At 43.2% G+C, this 15,965-nt stretch overlaps 1 protein-coding gene across 1 annotated transcript in view; it reads right to left on the reverse strand.

The window, feature by feature from the left end:
* LOC119435108 (protein ECT2) overlaps positions 1–15,965 on the reverse strand; it is a 72,424-nt gene that overhangs the window by 55,323 nt on the left and 1,136 nt on the right. Inside the window, exons 4-5 of the mRNA XM_049659702.1 lie at positions 9,995–10,161; positions 863–952 (exon numbers count right to left, since the gene is read on the reverse strand). Of these exons, the coding sequence (XP_049515659.1) occupies positions 863–952; positions 9,995–9,997 (93 nt within the window). The 5' untranslated portion in view covers positions 9,998–10,161. The remainder of the gene's footprint in view (positions 1–862; positions 953–9,994; positions 10,162–15,965) is intronic.

The raw sequence follows: 15,965 nt of genomic DNA on the forward strand, positions 1-15,965 counted from the left end.
CAGCAGAGTTTAACTGCACAGAGGGGACATATATTTACACTTGATGTCTACTGTCATCAATCAGGCAGCACATCAGTGCAGGTCACATGTCTTCTGTACGGTCCACTGCCTTTGTATATTTTAATTCAAGACTCCGCAGCCATCGCTAATGAAATGTGGCTCACACCTACACTAAACACTTTGTCAGTTCATACTCGGATGCACACAAGACCAACCCATGAAGACACGACTCAACTCAGTTTCCGCTATCTTAGCATGTAAAATAACCTGCAACAAAAGTGGCACATCGTTGTTGTGGTCGTCGCCAAGCCTACGCAAGAACTTGTTATATCGCCATATTGTGATTACCATGGCTCTGTTGGTAGGCTATTGCCAACACCATAAACATGGTTTTGTATATAACTGTAATGGCGCAGGCAATTTCTAAACATATTTTCAGGGAAAAAAGGAGGGGGGGAGAGAGAAAGTCGGTGTTAACATGGCAATCATTCATTGTGAGCTACTGTTTTCGCTTGAAACTATGCTGTGTGCAGGCTGAAAATCGCTGTTTTCAGAGGGAGCTAATAATTATTGTAGCTAGCGACACCAAGACACTGCAACCATTGGGGTAGCCATTGGGATCCCGGACACGAGTAATGACCAGTCAAGTTCTAATTATCCAGAGAGAAACAATATCAGGATCAAAACAACAAAAGTCATGGCCCATAGAAATGTATAGGCACTGGCTGAGACATCCAGTTAAGATCAAATTAACCGTAGACTAATTAAGGGAAGTCTACTGTATACTTAAACTGTGAGGCTGCTAAAATAAGCATACTGCTTTACAGTTTTCAAAGAACGAAGATTTCTCCAGGGTACGCACCAGTTCAGTCCGGGACTTGAAGCCAGTAAAGACGATGACCAAGCCATCCATGGCAAGGTTGTAGACGGGCCGGCCTTTATCAGGAAAAGGCTGCATGACAGCAGAGCATGCACAGCTGGTGAGTTAGCACACAATGAAAGGAAACGTGACAGCATTTGCTATTAGCCAAAAGGCCGAGAAGCGATACAGCAATTCAAAATATGTTCCTGATGCTTGAAGTGCTGTCTTTACATACTCTAGTCGCTCAAAAGTAAATTCAAGCATGCCACCTCGCTTGCATATTATAGTTGATCCACGGATGCCATGGAAATACAGCTATAATGTCAGCAAGAGCTTTTAGGTAGCCCAGAAATACTTCTTCATAGTTGTAAGCAAACTAGCTTGAACAATACAGCATGAAGTCACAACACCAGATCCAAATGCTGCTCTTGTACCTGTAGGAGCAGACCTGCAACATCACTCAATGTTTATATTGTTCTACCAGCACTTTCTGAAATCACTGTCACCTTTACCAGGTTCAGTGGCTTCATTTACAGCTGCTGTAGGCTGGAACATTTAACATGCCACTACAACCATAAAAAGCCATTTAGAGCAAAGTTATGGAAAAAAGCAAACTGAGCACACACAGTATGCCATACAAAAAAAAAAAAAATATGGGGTTTTACGTGCGAAAACCAGTTCTGATTATGAGGCACATCGTAGTGGGGGACTCCAGAAATTTGGACCACCTGGGGTTCTTTAGCGTGCACCTAAATCTAAGTACACGGGTGTTTTCGCATTTCGCCTGCATCGAAATGCAGCCGCCGTGGCCGGGATTCGATCCCGCGACCTCGTGCTCAGCAGCCCAACACCACAGCCACTGAGCAACCACGGCGGGTCCAGAGTATGCCATGCTCTTAAACCAGTGCTAGTAACTAAAGTGGAATATTAAAGAAAAAAAAATAAAAAATAATGTGGATCTCACGCACTGTGGGAATCGATGCAAGCGAAGCTTTCTGTGCTGTATGCATTGACGATAACCGACAGTGATGTTTACGGTGAATCATCATCACCCTATATTTGTCCACTCCAAGACGAAGGCCTCTCCCTGCGATCTCCAATTACCCCTGTCTTGTGCTAGCTGATTCCAACTTGTCCCTGAAAATTTCCTAACTTCATCACCCCACCTAGTTTTCTGCCATCCTCGATTGCGCCTCCCTTCTCTTGGTATCCTTTCTGTAACTCTAATGATATACTGGTTATCCATCCTACGCACTACATGGCCTGCCCAGCTCCATTTTTCCGCTTAATGTCAACTAGAATATCGGCTATCCCCGTTTGCTCTCTGATACACACCGCCCTCTTCCTGTCTCTTAACGTTAGGTCTAACATATTTCGTTCCATCGCTCTTTGTGGGTCCTTAGCTTCTTTGTTAACCTCCAAGTTTCTGCCCCGTATGTTAGCACAGGTAGAATGCAATGATTGTACACTTTTCTTTTCAACGACAGTGGTAAACTCCCAGTCAGGATTTGGTAATGCCTGCCGTATGCACTCCAACCCAATTTTATTCGTCTGTAAACTTCCTTCTCATGATCAGGGTCCCCTGTCAGTAATTGACCTAGATAAACATACTCCTTTACAGATTCTAGAGGCTGACTGGCAATCCTGAATTCTTGTTCCCTTGCCAGGTTATTGAACATTATTTTTGTCTTCTGCACATTAATCTTCAATCCCACTCTTACACTTTCTCGGTTAAGGTCCTCAATCATTTCTTGTAATTCATCCCCATTGTTGCTGAATAGGACAATGTTATCTGCAAACCGAAGGTTGCCGAGATATTCACTGTTGATCCTCACTCCTAAGCTTTCCCAGTCTAAGAGCTTGAATACTTCTTCTAAGCATGCCGTGAATAGCATTGGAGAGATTGTGTCTCCCTGTTTGACCCCTTCCTTGATAGGTAACTTTCTACTTTTCTTGTGGAGAACCAAGGTAGCTGTGGAATCCTTGTAGATATTTGCCAAGATGTTCACGTATGCCTCCTGCACTCCTTGATTACGCAATGACTATGACTGCTGGTATCTCTACTGACTCAAATGCCTTTTCGTAATCTATGAAAGCCATATAGAGAGGTTGATTGTACTCCGCAGATTTCTCGATTACCTGATTGATGACATGGATGTGATCCATCATAGAAGCCTTCCTGAAGCCAGCCTGTTCTCTTGGTTGACTGAAGTCAAGTGTGCCCTGATTCTATTGGAAATTACCTTGGTGAATATTTATACAATACTGAGAGCAAGCTAATGGGTCTATAATTCTAAAATTCTTTGTTTCCCTTCTTGTGGGTGAGTATAATGTTGGCGTTCTTCCAACTTTCTGGTACACTTGAAGTCGTGAGGCATTGTGTATAAAGGCCCGCAAGCTTTTCAAGCATGATATCTCCTCCATCTTTGATCAAATAGACTGTTATTCCATCTTCTCCAGCAGCTTTTCCCCTGGTCATATCTCTCAAGGCCCTTCTAACTTTATCGCTATTTATAGAAGGAGCCTCTCTATCCTGTTCACTACTTCGAATGAAAGTAGGTTGGCTGCTCTGGGAACTGTACAGGTTAGTATAGAATTCTTCTGCTGCTTTTACTTTGTCTTTGAAATCGCTGATGATATTACCCTGCTTATCTTTCAGTGCATACGTCTTGCCTTCCTATGCCAAGTTTTCTTCTCACCAATATGCTGCGTCCATATTTCACTGCTTCCTCAATCTTTTCCACGTTATAATTCCAAATATCCCTTACTTTCTTCTTGTTGATAGGTTTTGACAGTTCAGCAATTTCTATCTGGTCTCTCGAGTTTGCCACTTTCACGTTTTGTCGTTTTTTATTAGGTCCTTTGTTACTTGGGAGAGCTTACCCACTGGTTGCCTTGGTGCCTTACCTCCCACTTCAATTGCTGCTTCTGAGATCAATCTAGTTACCGTTTCATTCATTACCTCTATGTTGTCTTCATTTTCCTGTTCTAAAGCTACATATTTGTTGGCGAGCACCAGCCTGAATTGGTCTGCTTTTACCCTTACTGCGTCTAGGTTGGCCTGTTTCTTCCTTGACTAATTTTACTCTGTCTCTCTTCAAATTGAGATAAATACTAGACCTCACTAACCTAAGGTCACTGCACTTTACCCTACCTAACACTTCTACATCCTGAACTCTGCTGGGACCGGCAGAGAGTATGAAATCTGTATTTCATTCCTTGTTTCTCTATTAGGGCTTTTCCAGGTCCACTGCCTGTTGCTGCGCTTCCTGAAGTGGTTAAGTGTTGAATACCAGAGTGTTAAGTTGATGTTAAACGTTGCCTTGCGTGCACCACTGCTGTTTGTCTGTGAAGTACACAGAACACACAGAGAAACGTGTTTGCTTGAGGCGTTATTGTGCGCTATTGTTCACCCTTTACAATAAAGGCGACTACTTGAGTATAAATAATGAACTATCAAAGTTCTGCAATCGCTTTACATCTGTTTTTCATTCACGGACCATCGAGTCAAATTGGCAACTATTCAAATCTGAAATGCTGCGTCTGATAAAACTACACATTCCCACTATAAAAATAACTGAGCGCGCAAACTCCCCATGGTTCAATAACACTTTGAAAAGATTAAACAATAAGAAAAAACGTCTATTCCGCTCAGCTAAGGCCTTGGGTTCATCCTTGAGATCCTCATCAGCATGGCAAAAGTATCACGCTGCAGCGAAGCATTACAACTTGCTTTCAACCATAAGCAAACGCAATTTCTTTTCCATTACACTACCCTCGATGTTACACAACAATCCAAAACGCTTCTGGCGAACCATGAACCCTCATCAGGAGAGCATCATTTCCCTTTGTGATGACATGGGCAGTATTATACCAGACATCGAAGTCGCTAATGTCCTAAACATGACATTCTCTTCGGTTTTTACTAATGAATCAACTGACAATATGCCCGATATCTTACCATACACTGATGCCCACATGAGTAGCATTACGTTTGACCCGCCTGGCATTGTTGAAATAATTGATTCACTAAAAAATTCATCGTCAACCGGAATTGATGGAATCAATGCTAAGTACTAAAGAACACTAAGCATCATTCCAGCATCATTCTCTCCAAAATTTTTCAGCAATCTCTTAACACGGGTACTATACCGGTTGACTGGCGCATTGGCAAGGTAATCCCAGTTTTTAAAAAAGGTACTAAGTCTTGTCCCAAGAACCCTATTTCAATCACAAGCGTCTGCTCCAAATTAATAGAACATGTCATTTTCTCTAGTGTAGCGAAATTTCTATCGTCCATCAACTTTTTTCATCCTAACCAACACGGTTTCCGTAAAGGCCATTCCTGCAAGACACAGCTCGCTCTATTCTTGCACGACATTCAATCATCGCTTGATAGTAACGTACCTGTCCATGCATTTGGCCTTGATTTCGAAAAAGCGTTCGATAAAGTACCTCATGCTCGTTTGCTACTCACTCTCACGATTAAATCTGCACAAATCAGTTCTTAATTGGATTCACGCATTTTTAACCGACCGTCATCAGTTCGTCTATGCAAATACATATTCATCTTCGTTTACGCAAGTCTTATCCGGTGTCCCCCAGGGCACGGTCCTCGGGCCTCTTCTGTTTTTAAATATTAACGACTTACCCCTTCATGTGTCATCGAAAATGCGCCTCTTCGCTGATGATTGTATTCTGTACCGCCCTATAACAGACTCTTCCGATATCTCAATCCTCCAGAACGACCTTCATCATATAGAAGAGTGGTGTAAAATTTGGTTGATGTCTCTCAACGTTAATAAAACTATACTAATTTCATTTCACCGTCGTCGCAACTTTTCAACTCCTGAATACACCATTAACAACTGTCCTATAAGTCTCAGCGACTCGTTGAAATACCTCGGGGTTAATATCTCCCACGACTTTACATGGGCCAACCATGTTAATCAAATTACTAATTCTGCAAACCGTGTCTTGGGCTACATCCGTCGCAATCTCCCCCTTGCACCTTCCTCTGTTAAACTATTAACATACAACACACTCGTCGTCCAAAACTTGAGTATGCAAGTGCAATATATGACCCTTTCCAATTAAACCTAATTAAGACACTCGAAGCAGTCCAGAACCAAGCTACTAGATTCATCTTGAGTGATTATTCCTACAACTCTAGTATCACAGCGCTGAAATCGCAACTTGATCTACCCCCCTGGCTCATCGCCGCAGAAATTCTCGACTAAATCTGTATCACAAGTTCTTTCACTGTTTGCCCCTAAAAACGAGCTCATCGTTCCCGTCCATCGCATGTCACGCAACACCCATCCAAACGCCGTCATCCCTCCACGTACCCCACCACAACATTTCATCAATCATTCTTTATTCGTACTGTGCGTGACTGGAATCGCCTTCCCGGCCATATCGCTACGATCACCGACCATGCAGCATTCAAATCCGCCGTTGAAGAAATCGCACACATCGACGCTAACCCATAGGATTATCGTGTACACTGCTGCGCATCATTAATATTTTATTTATTCCTGCCGTGTATTCGCTAACTGATTTGTATTTTTTAACCTGTATTCACCAATTTTTACTGTAATTATGTTCTATCCCCTGCACCCACCCCTCATGTAATGTCCGTAACGGGACCCTTGAGGTATAAAATAAAAATAAATAAATAAATAACCTCCGAGAAGGTTAGTGTTGTCATTGCCTCACATGGCAGATCACATCAGGTGAAAAATGTTAAATTTTATTTGAATAATGGGGCTGGATGTGGCCAAAACCACGATTGAATTAAGAGGCATGCCGTAGTGGTGGATTCCAGATTAATTTTGACCAGCTGGTATTTTTAACGTGCAGTTAAATCAAAGTACACGACCATTCTTGCAGTTCGCCCTGTTGAAATGCAGCTGCCATAGTAGGCGTCGTACCTGCGAACTCGAGCAAAGCCATAGAGACAAAGCTAACGCGATGGGTACAGAACCGCTTCAGTATAGTACCGTCTAGATACAGCGGTGCTTTAATGCAGCATTGTGTCTGCACGCCCCCGTAAGTTGTCTGCTTTACAAGTTTGCACGGAATTTATTTTTCAGTAAATGCAAAAACATACCATGCTGTACCTCGAACTTATATTTATCCCATTTCCATAACTGCTACCATGTCTAGTAGTGGCACTTCCTTGCATTTTTTACGTAGCCTTTCCCTCTCTAGTTCTATCCCCATGTATGTGAGCTGCCACAAGGAAGCAGTGGCAAGGCTGTTATTCACTCGTTTCGTGACTGCGTCAGCTCTATCGGTTCTATTCACTTTCTGCCTTCCCTCTCGGCCCCTTCTCCAACATTCTATTTATATCTACCTCCTCTCTGGAATGTTGCACATTAGTACAAAGGTAAGTGCTCCAACTTCTAAAATGTTATAGCGAGGGCCCCCGGATAATTGCAGCTGTCCAGAGGGTATTGAAGCGACGCCCACGGAGCTCCAGAGGACGTTGTGACGACTCGGTGGAAAGGTCCGAACAAGTTTTTCTCTGTTGCGCTCCTGCCATGTATACACACGCTATGAACCAACCCCTGACCTGCTGTGCCAGACAGCAACAGCAGCAGCAGTGGAAAAGTCGAAGGAAGAGGCAAAGAAAGCTTGCTTTAAAAGAACAAGTGTGATGTGCTACAAGCACAGCATGGCTGAGCCAGCAGATTAATCCAACTGATGGCCAAAGTTCTATCGTATTTTCATAAAAAAGACGCAGTTTCGCCCGAAAGGCGAAGCATCAATTGCGATGGCAAATTAGTAGCGAGCCATACGGAGTAAGGATAGTAGTTTTATCGCCTGTATAAAGTTGGACACATTCGCTTACTAACTGAATTAGCGAGCATGGTGTGAGTGCACACAAGCAAACATGAATAGATCACACTCAATCCGCAGACAATCGCTGTCAAACGCTGGTGTGAGCAAGCACGCCAGCAGTAGCGAGCGAAGGTTCGTGCGGTCTATCGCTTCAACGGAAACTGAGCGGCGAAAGCACAGCGCATACAAAGGTAGGAGTCATGTTGCAGATCGCTTGCAAGATATGCTGCGTGCGGCCGACCGGCGCCGCACAAAGTACAAGTATGCAGTTGCTCGCAGAGCAGAAGCCGCAACCCTCCCTCCCGCGCTGCCCTTCCCGCTTTCCTCTTTTCGCCTGAGTGATTGAGTTGCCAGTTCCCCTTGCGCCCGGTCACAAGATACACATTTGGTGGCGCAGCTAAACGTCGCCTCCGCTCCCGTCCCCCCACGGCCTTTCGCGCGACGGAAGAAGTCGTGTTTGCTCTCCACCGTGCGTTTGCTCCCCGTGAAAGCGCGAGTGCTTTCACTCGCACATACAGCATACGGCGCGTGGCGTCGATTTTATTGCCGCTGGACTTTATACGGAACCTTACGGTGATGGAGACGCCGACGGCAGAAATCCGCTTGGAGTGTCAATAAAAAGACAACCTGTGACGCTGCCATCAACATTGGTGGCGCAGATGAAAAACGTAAGGCCAGTGACTTCGTCACAACCCCAGCAGACCAGCAGAAACCATTGCACTCAAAAGAAAAGAATGAGGCCCGGGTGACCCGCAATAATTGCTGTAACCACACCTTTTCATGAACCTACTAACAAAATTAACAATTAACACAATGACAATAACACAATTAAAGAAGGGGCCTGGGCTGCTTTATCTTGTGTACCTACTGCAATACAGTGGAATCTCATTGATACAATTCTGCATAATAAGTTTTTGGGATAATATGTTTCTTTTTCTTTTCCCGATAATACAATTTCGTAGTAGATAATACATTGGACAATACGATTTTCAGGTGATACGCTTTATTTTCCGGTTCCTGTGAAGATTGTATCAACCAAATTCCACTGGATTGATGTTTTCCATCAAAAGCATTCGGTTCATCATCACCTATAGCGAATAGCAGAGATAAACACGATGTTTATTACTCCTAGTAGGCAGCAAATACTTAAGCATAAGAAAGTAGTGTATATACTGAAAGCTCTGTATATCTAGACATGCTTTCTATGTTGTAGTCAAAAGTCCGAGGATATGCTCCTCAGTTAGAAGTTAAAGATTATGCACTGTAAACCAAATTTGTTTGAGCAAGCAAAGCACAAGGTTTGAATTATATTTCACCAAGTCTCGGAAAATAAGCAGCCAAAATGAACACATCACTGAGCTGGCCACTTCTTGATCAAAGCTTCTATTGCAATGAACCTCTTTTCTCTGAATTTTTTCCAGCATTTTAACATGCTCTGAAGCCAAGTTTCCAGAAAACCTTCACAGTGATGTGCACAAACAACTGAACACAGCTGTGCTACTGTGTCACAAACATTTGTAATTTTCCTGTTTCATTACAAACAGCTCGTGCAGGAACAATGTTCATTCCCAAATTCCAGGCCCAGTATGGATATGGTATCTCCAGCCACACACAATAAATACCACAGCAAAGGTTTAAGCAGTCATAATGGTCACCGCTCATGCTTGCAAAGAGAAACTAAGTAGCAGCTCCCCTCACCAGGTAGACTATTGAAGCTGGGCTATCATATGGACAGCTGCTTTTAGCAATGACGCTGCGTGACTGCACAGCGAAAGCGAGAGCAAGCGATTTTTTGGTGTTCTCGACACGAGATTGTAAATTCCCTGCTGCATGCAGTGCAATAGTACTTGGCACACATGTTCACAGGAGCCTCTTGTACAGATTGGTAACATTTCCTTAATATGTTAAAAAAGTGTTTTAGGGCCCCTTTAAACAGAAGCCCAATGTGCTTAGTATGTTTTAGAAGATGCCCAAACCTGACTGATACAAAGGGAAAAAGAAGTGGGGGCTGACAGTTGAGTACCACCGTACAAACAACACACCACGTTACAACTTTTTTGAGTGATTTACACTTTTAATGACAGATATGCACTTAAACCTGATAGCCACAAAGTGAGGACACATGAAAGGCATGAGGAAATAAAATTTCCACATAAAAAAAGAAAGGCATAAACATGACCAAGAACAAAAGCCATCACACGACTGGAGAATCATACTAGTGAGTTGTGGGAAAGAACAAACCCAAACACATGTTAAAACAGAACAGTTAGCCGACAACACACTTACCATGCTTCTTTCAGCACACTGGACAATTAGGAGAGAGCTAAGCACCAGGGAGCGCTGCTTCAACTGCTCAAACAGGGGCCCTCGAAGCGCTCGACAACAAAGACTGTGCCTCGATCACCAGCGTATTCTGCTCCCGACTCGCTATGCACCACCGGCAGACCCTGGCACTGTAAATACACACACAGCAACACATTGTCATACGGAATATAGTGCCCTCCACGCCCTATGACACAACAGCTTGTCACTAAGCAATACATGACTTCCACAAGAGGAAAGAACTGAGATGGACAAACACATGGATAAATTAGAACATACAACTGTAGTACTCTTCTGCATTGGAGCTGAATACAGTTAGTACAGCTGCAATAAAACAATGTTGCTCTTATCTATATGTTGAAGACAAGACAGACATCAGGCCTGGTTTACTGTGAAGAAGAATGGCTGTGCTGCTCACCATAAATGCATTGTATTTTAGCCATCTAGACAAACCTGCAAGCACTTCAACCCCTACTGCCAATAATCTGCTGAATTATTAGTGTGCGATAATATTCACAACAAGCAAGTACTCAGCGGCAAGCATTTTTTTTTTTACATCGAGTCAATGACAACGAAGAAAGGAGCAAAGAGCTGTGATACTCAATTCTTTACATATTATAAGGCATTTGAAAAAAAAAAAAAAAAAGCTGCGGACACTAAGCACTTCTGATGTGTTGTGAATGCGAAAGCACTTATGCCTTATTGAATACCCCCCCGTTGAGCGGTCCTTCGAGTTTTCCGCTGTGAGTAATGTACCATAGCGGTACGTGCTGCCCTAGCCAGCAGCAGCCTGCTGTGCCGATGCCGCATGCCACTGACGCTGCGATGCTCTCTACCCTCAAGCAACACCGGAGCATACAGTGGCAGCAGGTGTTCCCTTGTGACCACTTGCTCCATCGAGGCGGATTCGTGCGTGGCATAGCAGCCAAGGGGAACACCGTCGAAGCGCACACTCGTGACGTGGCATCGCAGCCAATGGGAGTTTAAGTGCCGTTTCGATGCTACAGATGCTGGACACGGCCTTTTTTGCTCAATGAGCCATTTGACGGTTTCACATCAAAATATTTGTTCATTAAATTAAATGAAAAATCTTACAATGTAGTCAATAGGTTGATGGTTTATCTGGTCAAATGTACATGATGGCGTTCCAAGCAGACAATGCAACTAACCTGATCAGTTGCAACATAAATGCTCCAAAAAAAAGCGCGGTAGGCCAAGCAATGACAGCTCTAAACCCATTGTCAAGAAGGCGACACCGCAGTCACTTCCAACCGGTGCCATTAGGTATGACAGGTATCAATCGCTGGCACGTGCACACACCAAATGCACAGCATTGCCGCCGTGAGAGATGCGCAGTGAAGAAACGAATTTTCTGCCGAAAATATCATGTGTTCTTGTGCCTGTCGGCTCAGAATCATTGCTTTCATGTTTACCACACAAACTAGATTGCAAATGTTTAGAAAATCAAGGAAGAATCACAGGAAAAATGTTTTGCCCCACTTACGTAGCTAAGCAAACAGTGCATCATTTTTTCCGGGTTAAGGCGCCCTTGTCCACAAATGCGGACACCACGGGGAACAATGAAAAAATAAAATTTATGTAATCATCTTTAATGGCTCTTTTATTGAAGCATGAAGACCCGAAAATGATGTCAAGATAATTTTTTCATTGCCAAATTTAATTCGAACCTGAAGGCCATTTTTATGTGATCTACAGCTTTCGTATTGGCACTTGCTTGGTGAAGCCAATATTTCAAAAGTTAGGCAATCAGTGTATACTAATTAATTGACTTTGCGAATCGAAAAAAAAAAAAAAATACTGCAGACTACGACACACGATCCTGAGCTCCATTGGGTTGGTTTGAGTCTCCTAGCACACTCCGTCATCCTTAAAACACTGGCTACTTTTAGCTGGGACACTGTGTGTGTGTGTGTGTGTGTGTGTATATATATATAATTATATATATATATATATATATATATATGTGTGTGTGTGTGTGTGCACGAGATGAAGGAAAATCAAGGGGCTTGAATCTTGTTAATCACGACCATAAAAGCCAACAGACAATGTAGCCAAGGAAAGTGTAGATGAAATCAGCTGCTGTGGTTGAAATTGAAATCTAGAAAGGAACGAAGAATGGGAAATGAAATGTGGATGAAAAGATAACATGCTGCCAATAGGTCCGAACCTACAACCTCCGCATTATGCGAGCGTTGCACTGCCAATTGTCGTGATATATTGCCCATATAAAGTGAAGTACAGGATCAATGGATTGCCGCAGTAGAGGAGGAAAGAAAGACAAAAAGCACATAGAGAAAAATTGCAGTGTTGCACAAAATCGAAGCATTGATCGCAATAGCAAATTACCAAAGAGCTATAAGAAGTGAGGTTAGCAGTTCTATTCCAATTTTCAATTCCAAATTCCAATTTATTTATGGAATTTTACAAGCCAAAACTACCATATGATTATGAGGCACGCCTAGGGGGACTACGGATTAATTTGGACCACTTGGGGATCTTTAACGTGCACCTGAATCTAAGTACACGGGTGTTTTCTACATTTCGCCCCCATCGAAATGCGGCCACCGTGGCCAGGATTCGATCCCGCGACCTCATGCTCAGCAGCCCAACACCATAACCACTGAGCAACCACAGCGGGTCCGTCATATAAATTCCAGTAAACATTCGCTTACAAAAGAAGTTACCAATCATGGTGTCGCACGCACAGGAAACATATCTTACTCAATGAATGCATCTTACTTGAAACGTTTTTTCAAAATTAACTAGGGAGGTAAAGGGTTGAAGATATGTGAATGTAAAGGAAGTCTAGCTGGAACACAGAACATTACTTGCCTTGCTGCATTGACAACCTCAAGTACTACACCAATATATTTTATGGTTTCACACTACTTACCTACAAAAGTGGACAAAATGCATGTGTCTTTGGTATAACACAGCACTCATAATGCACAACTAAACGAATGAAAATTAACTAGTAACCTAATGAAACAAAGGTGAACCTTCACTAATTTACGAGCAGGTAGCTCCACGTTCAGGTGGCTCATAAAACAGTATGCTGTGGCAAGAATCTTAGTCAAACAAGGGTGGTGAACATCATGCGCAGTGCTTCGGGGAAGTGCATAAACAAGTACGACAATACCTGTTTTCCCCCTGATGCCACACCAACTGATTAATAGAAAACTTGGAGAGCTAGCATTGCCCTGCACAAGGCACTACTGGTAATAAAATCACCTCCAGCACTTGTGTCGAATGGGTGCCACAGTGATACAGTGACCTGCTGAGGGGGGGCCAAGCCCCCTCCTTAAAAAATGAGAGGGGGGGGGGGGGGGGGGGGGGGGCAGGCCTTCCTGGGACCTCCCTGACTGAGCACCGCTGCCAACTCTAAAGCGTAAAAAATACACCCGAAGGCAAGAAATACTACAATTTATGAAAAATACTTATAGTTGTTTCATTAGTCAAGACACTATTTTTTCAAAAACTTATTTCTTTGTTCTGTGGACATCCTTTTCTATATTCGCAACAAAAAATTATTCGCTTCAAAGAAATATGCACGTGTCCATGATGTTATTTAGGAAATATCTATGTAATGGCGGCCAAAATTTCACATGCCATTTTAGTGGTGGCGCTGATGCCGGAAGGCCACAATGATTGAGCGGATCCAAAAATTAAGGCTCTGAAAAATCGCTAGACGACTATATATTTGCATCAGTTCAGCCATAAATAGGACACAAATGAAAAATATTTAAATTATTGGTGTATCATAAACAAACTCAAGAAATCTGGCAGTTTACGATAAAATCGTAAAAGTTGGCAGGTATGCCATTACTATTCCAGCATGTACTCAAGCAAAGCAGATAAAAGTACAGTAGAAATGAGAAAATAAAGCCAAAGAAAAACAATCTGTAAAGAAAGGGCTTCCATCGTCTGGATTTGCCAGTGGTTGATAGAGCACAGCTTCAGCAATATGGCTTTGCTGGTCTGCCTTCTGCGGATCAGATATCAGACAAAACTATGGCAGCCACAACTCCAGCTCAGCACTACATATGCATAGCATTGTTGTTTGGCAATGGAAGGGCGCGTACAAACGACGGCAATCTTCTGAAAATACACAAATGTTCATGATATCACATAGTTGAGATGATTATGTACATTTTACATTGTTAAGAATTGTACAATTATGCATATGTACATAACGACAAAATTATTTAATGTCCATCGGTTCACTAATTGTGGTTTCGACAGTGTCTTCTCTGGAGACGTCACTGGTGGTTTCACTGGTGGATTCACCGCTTATGCAAAGCAAGCCGAACGATCACTAGGATTTCGGGACATCTACACGTTGCACCATCTTTTGGCAGCTGCACGCTCCGCCGTAACTGAATGGGAATCTGAGAAAAAAAATCATATCTTATGGACAAAATTAGTCATTGAAAATTACTCATGGTTTTACAGTGTGGGGCACAGCCATCAACATGGTCATCACCATCACGATGCCAGCTCCGGGGAGTTGGATAGTAGCTGCAGCAGTTGGTACTTGGACGTGGCCAAGTAAGGTGGTGCTCTATGCTTTGCTGCGTTGTGGCAGTCTATGAAAGCCTCAGCCGGCCGTCTGGCTCAAGCCATGGCCCCGAGACTACATTGGTGCCCAACGTGGCCAAGAAAGACACTGCAACATTGTGGCGAAATTTCAGTAGCCTGCCACAAAGTATGTAGGTTACCAGGACATTTGAATATTTTACAAAACAACCTATGAGACTCTTAAGCTGTGTTGTATAATATTGAAGTTTCTTAAGAATGCATGTGTTTTGTGGCACGATACTGGAATTTCACCAGAATGTTGCAGTGGGTCTCTAGCATGTATAACCACGAGTCATTTTTGACACGTTATTTTGTTCGTAAGATTGATTTTTTTTTTCTTTTGTTCCCCATTCAGTTATTGTAGGGTGTGCGGCCCCCGCCATGGTGGAAGTTTTGGAAACTCGTCCCGTATGTCCCCAATTCCCAGGTATTGTGTGTCATTGCTGACGTTTATGCGCACTTGTGGAAGAACCCAGCTATGCTATGCCTAGAATCCGGAGCGGTTGTGTCAAGCGAAATGATTGTACATTGTTTCATCAGCGCTCTACCGGTCTGAAGGTCACATTGAGCAACATCTGGGCGTCTGATAACTGTGCACTCTTAGGTCAAATGTAGACCTAAGTGAATGTTGGTGACGCAGTTAGGGTGCTGCCTTCAGGATCTGCCCATGAGGAAGATCAGATACCCAAAAAAAAATACTGGTCTACATTTAACACGAATGCTTCGCATTAAAAGTCTCACATAAGTAGATAGCAATGCTAAGCATCAGTGGTTTGATATGATTTATTAGATAATATCAGAAATATTGCCAACTTTCGTCGCCAACTTTGCCACAAGATTCGGTTGTTAGCGGTCTCACTTGATGCTGGGAGTGAAGCCCCTGTTTACGAAAGTATCGACGGATAAAATTCAAGCAATAAGTGGCATTATTCTGCAAAAACATGTCGTCTAAAGCCCGATTCACATGGTACGATATTGCACTGCGTTTTTCGCAGCTAAGATTTCCGCAATGCGAACTTGCATCGCTGTTTCACATGTACCGAGCGGCAGCTGCGATTTTCACATTTACGAGCACCTAGCGGAGGGACTGAATTATTCTTGGCGTCAGTTTGCTCCGGTGAAACAAAGTAAAACAACTTAGCAACTCTTTTCATGACAGTTGTTTGGGTTCGACTGCGTTACTTTATCAAACCAAAAATTAAGCCGGCAGGCCACAATGACGCGTCTACGATCCACATTGCGATTGCGACTTGCCGCATGTGCGTTTTCGCAGAGAAGTTCAGCACTCCGAACATCGAAAAATAGCACGCATGAAGGGTCGGACGGCCCATTTGCC

Source organism: Dermacentor silvarum, unplaced genomic scaffold (genome assembly GCF_013339745.2).
Source record: "Dermacentor silvarum isolate Dsil-2018 unplaced genomic scaffold, BIME_Dsil_1.4 Seq458, whole genome shotgun sequence".
In the NCBI taxonomy this organism is placed as follows: domain Eukaryota; kingdom Metazoa; phylum Arthropoda; class Arachnida; order Ixodida; family Ixodidae; genus Dermacentor; species Dermacentor silvarum.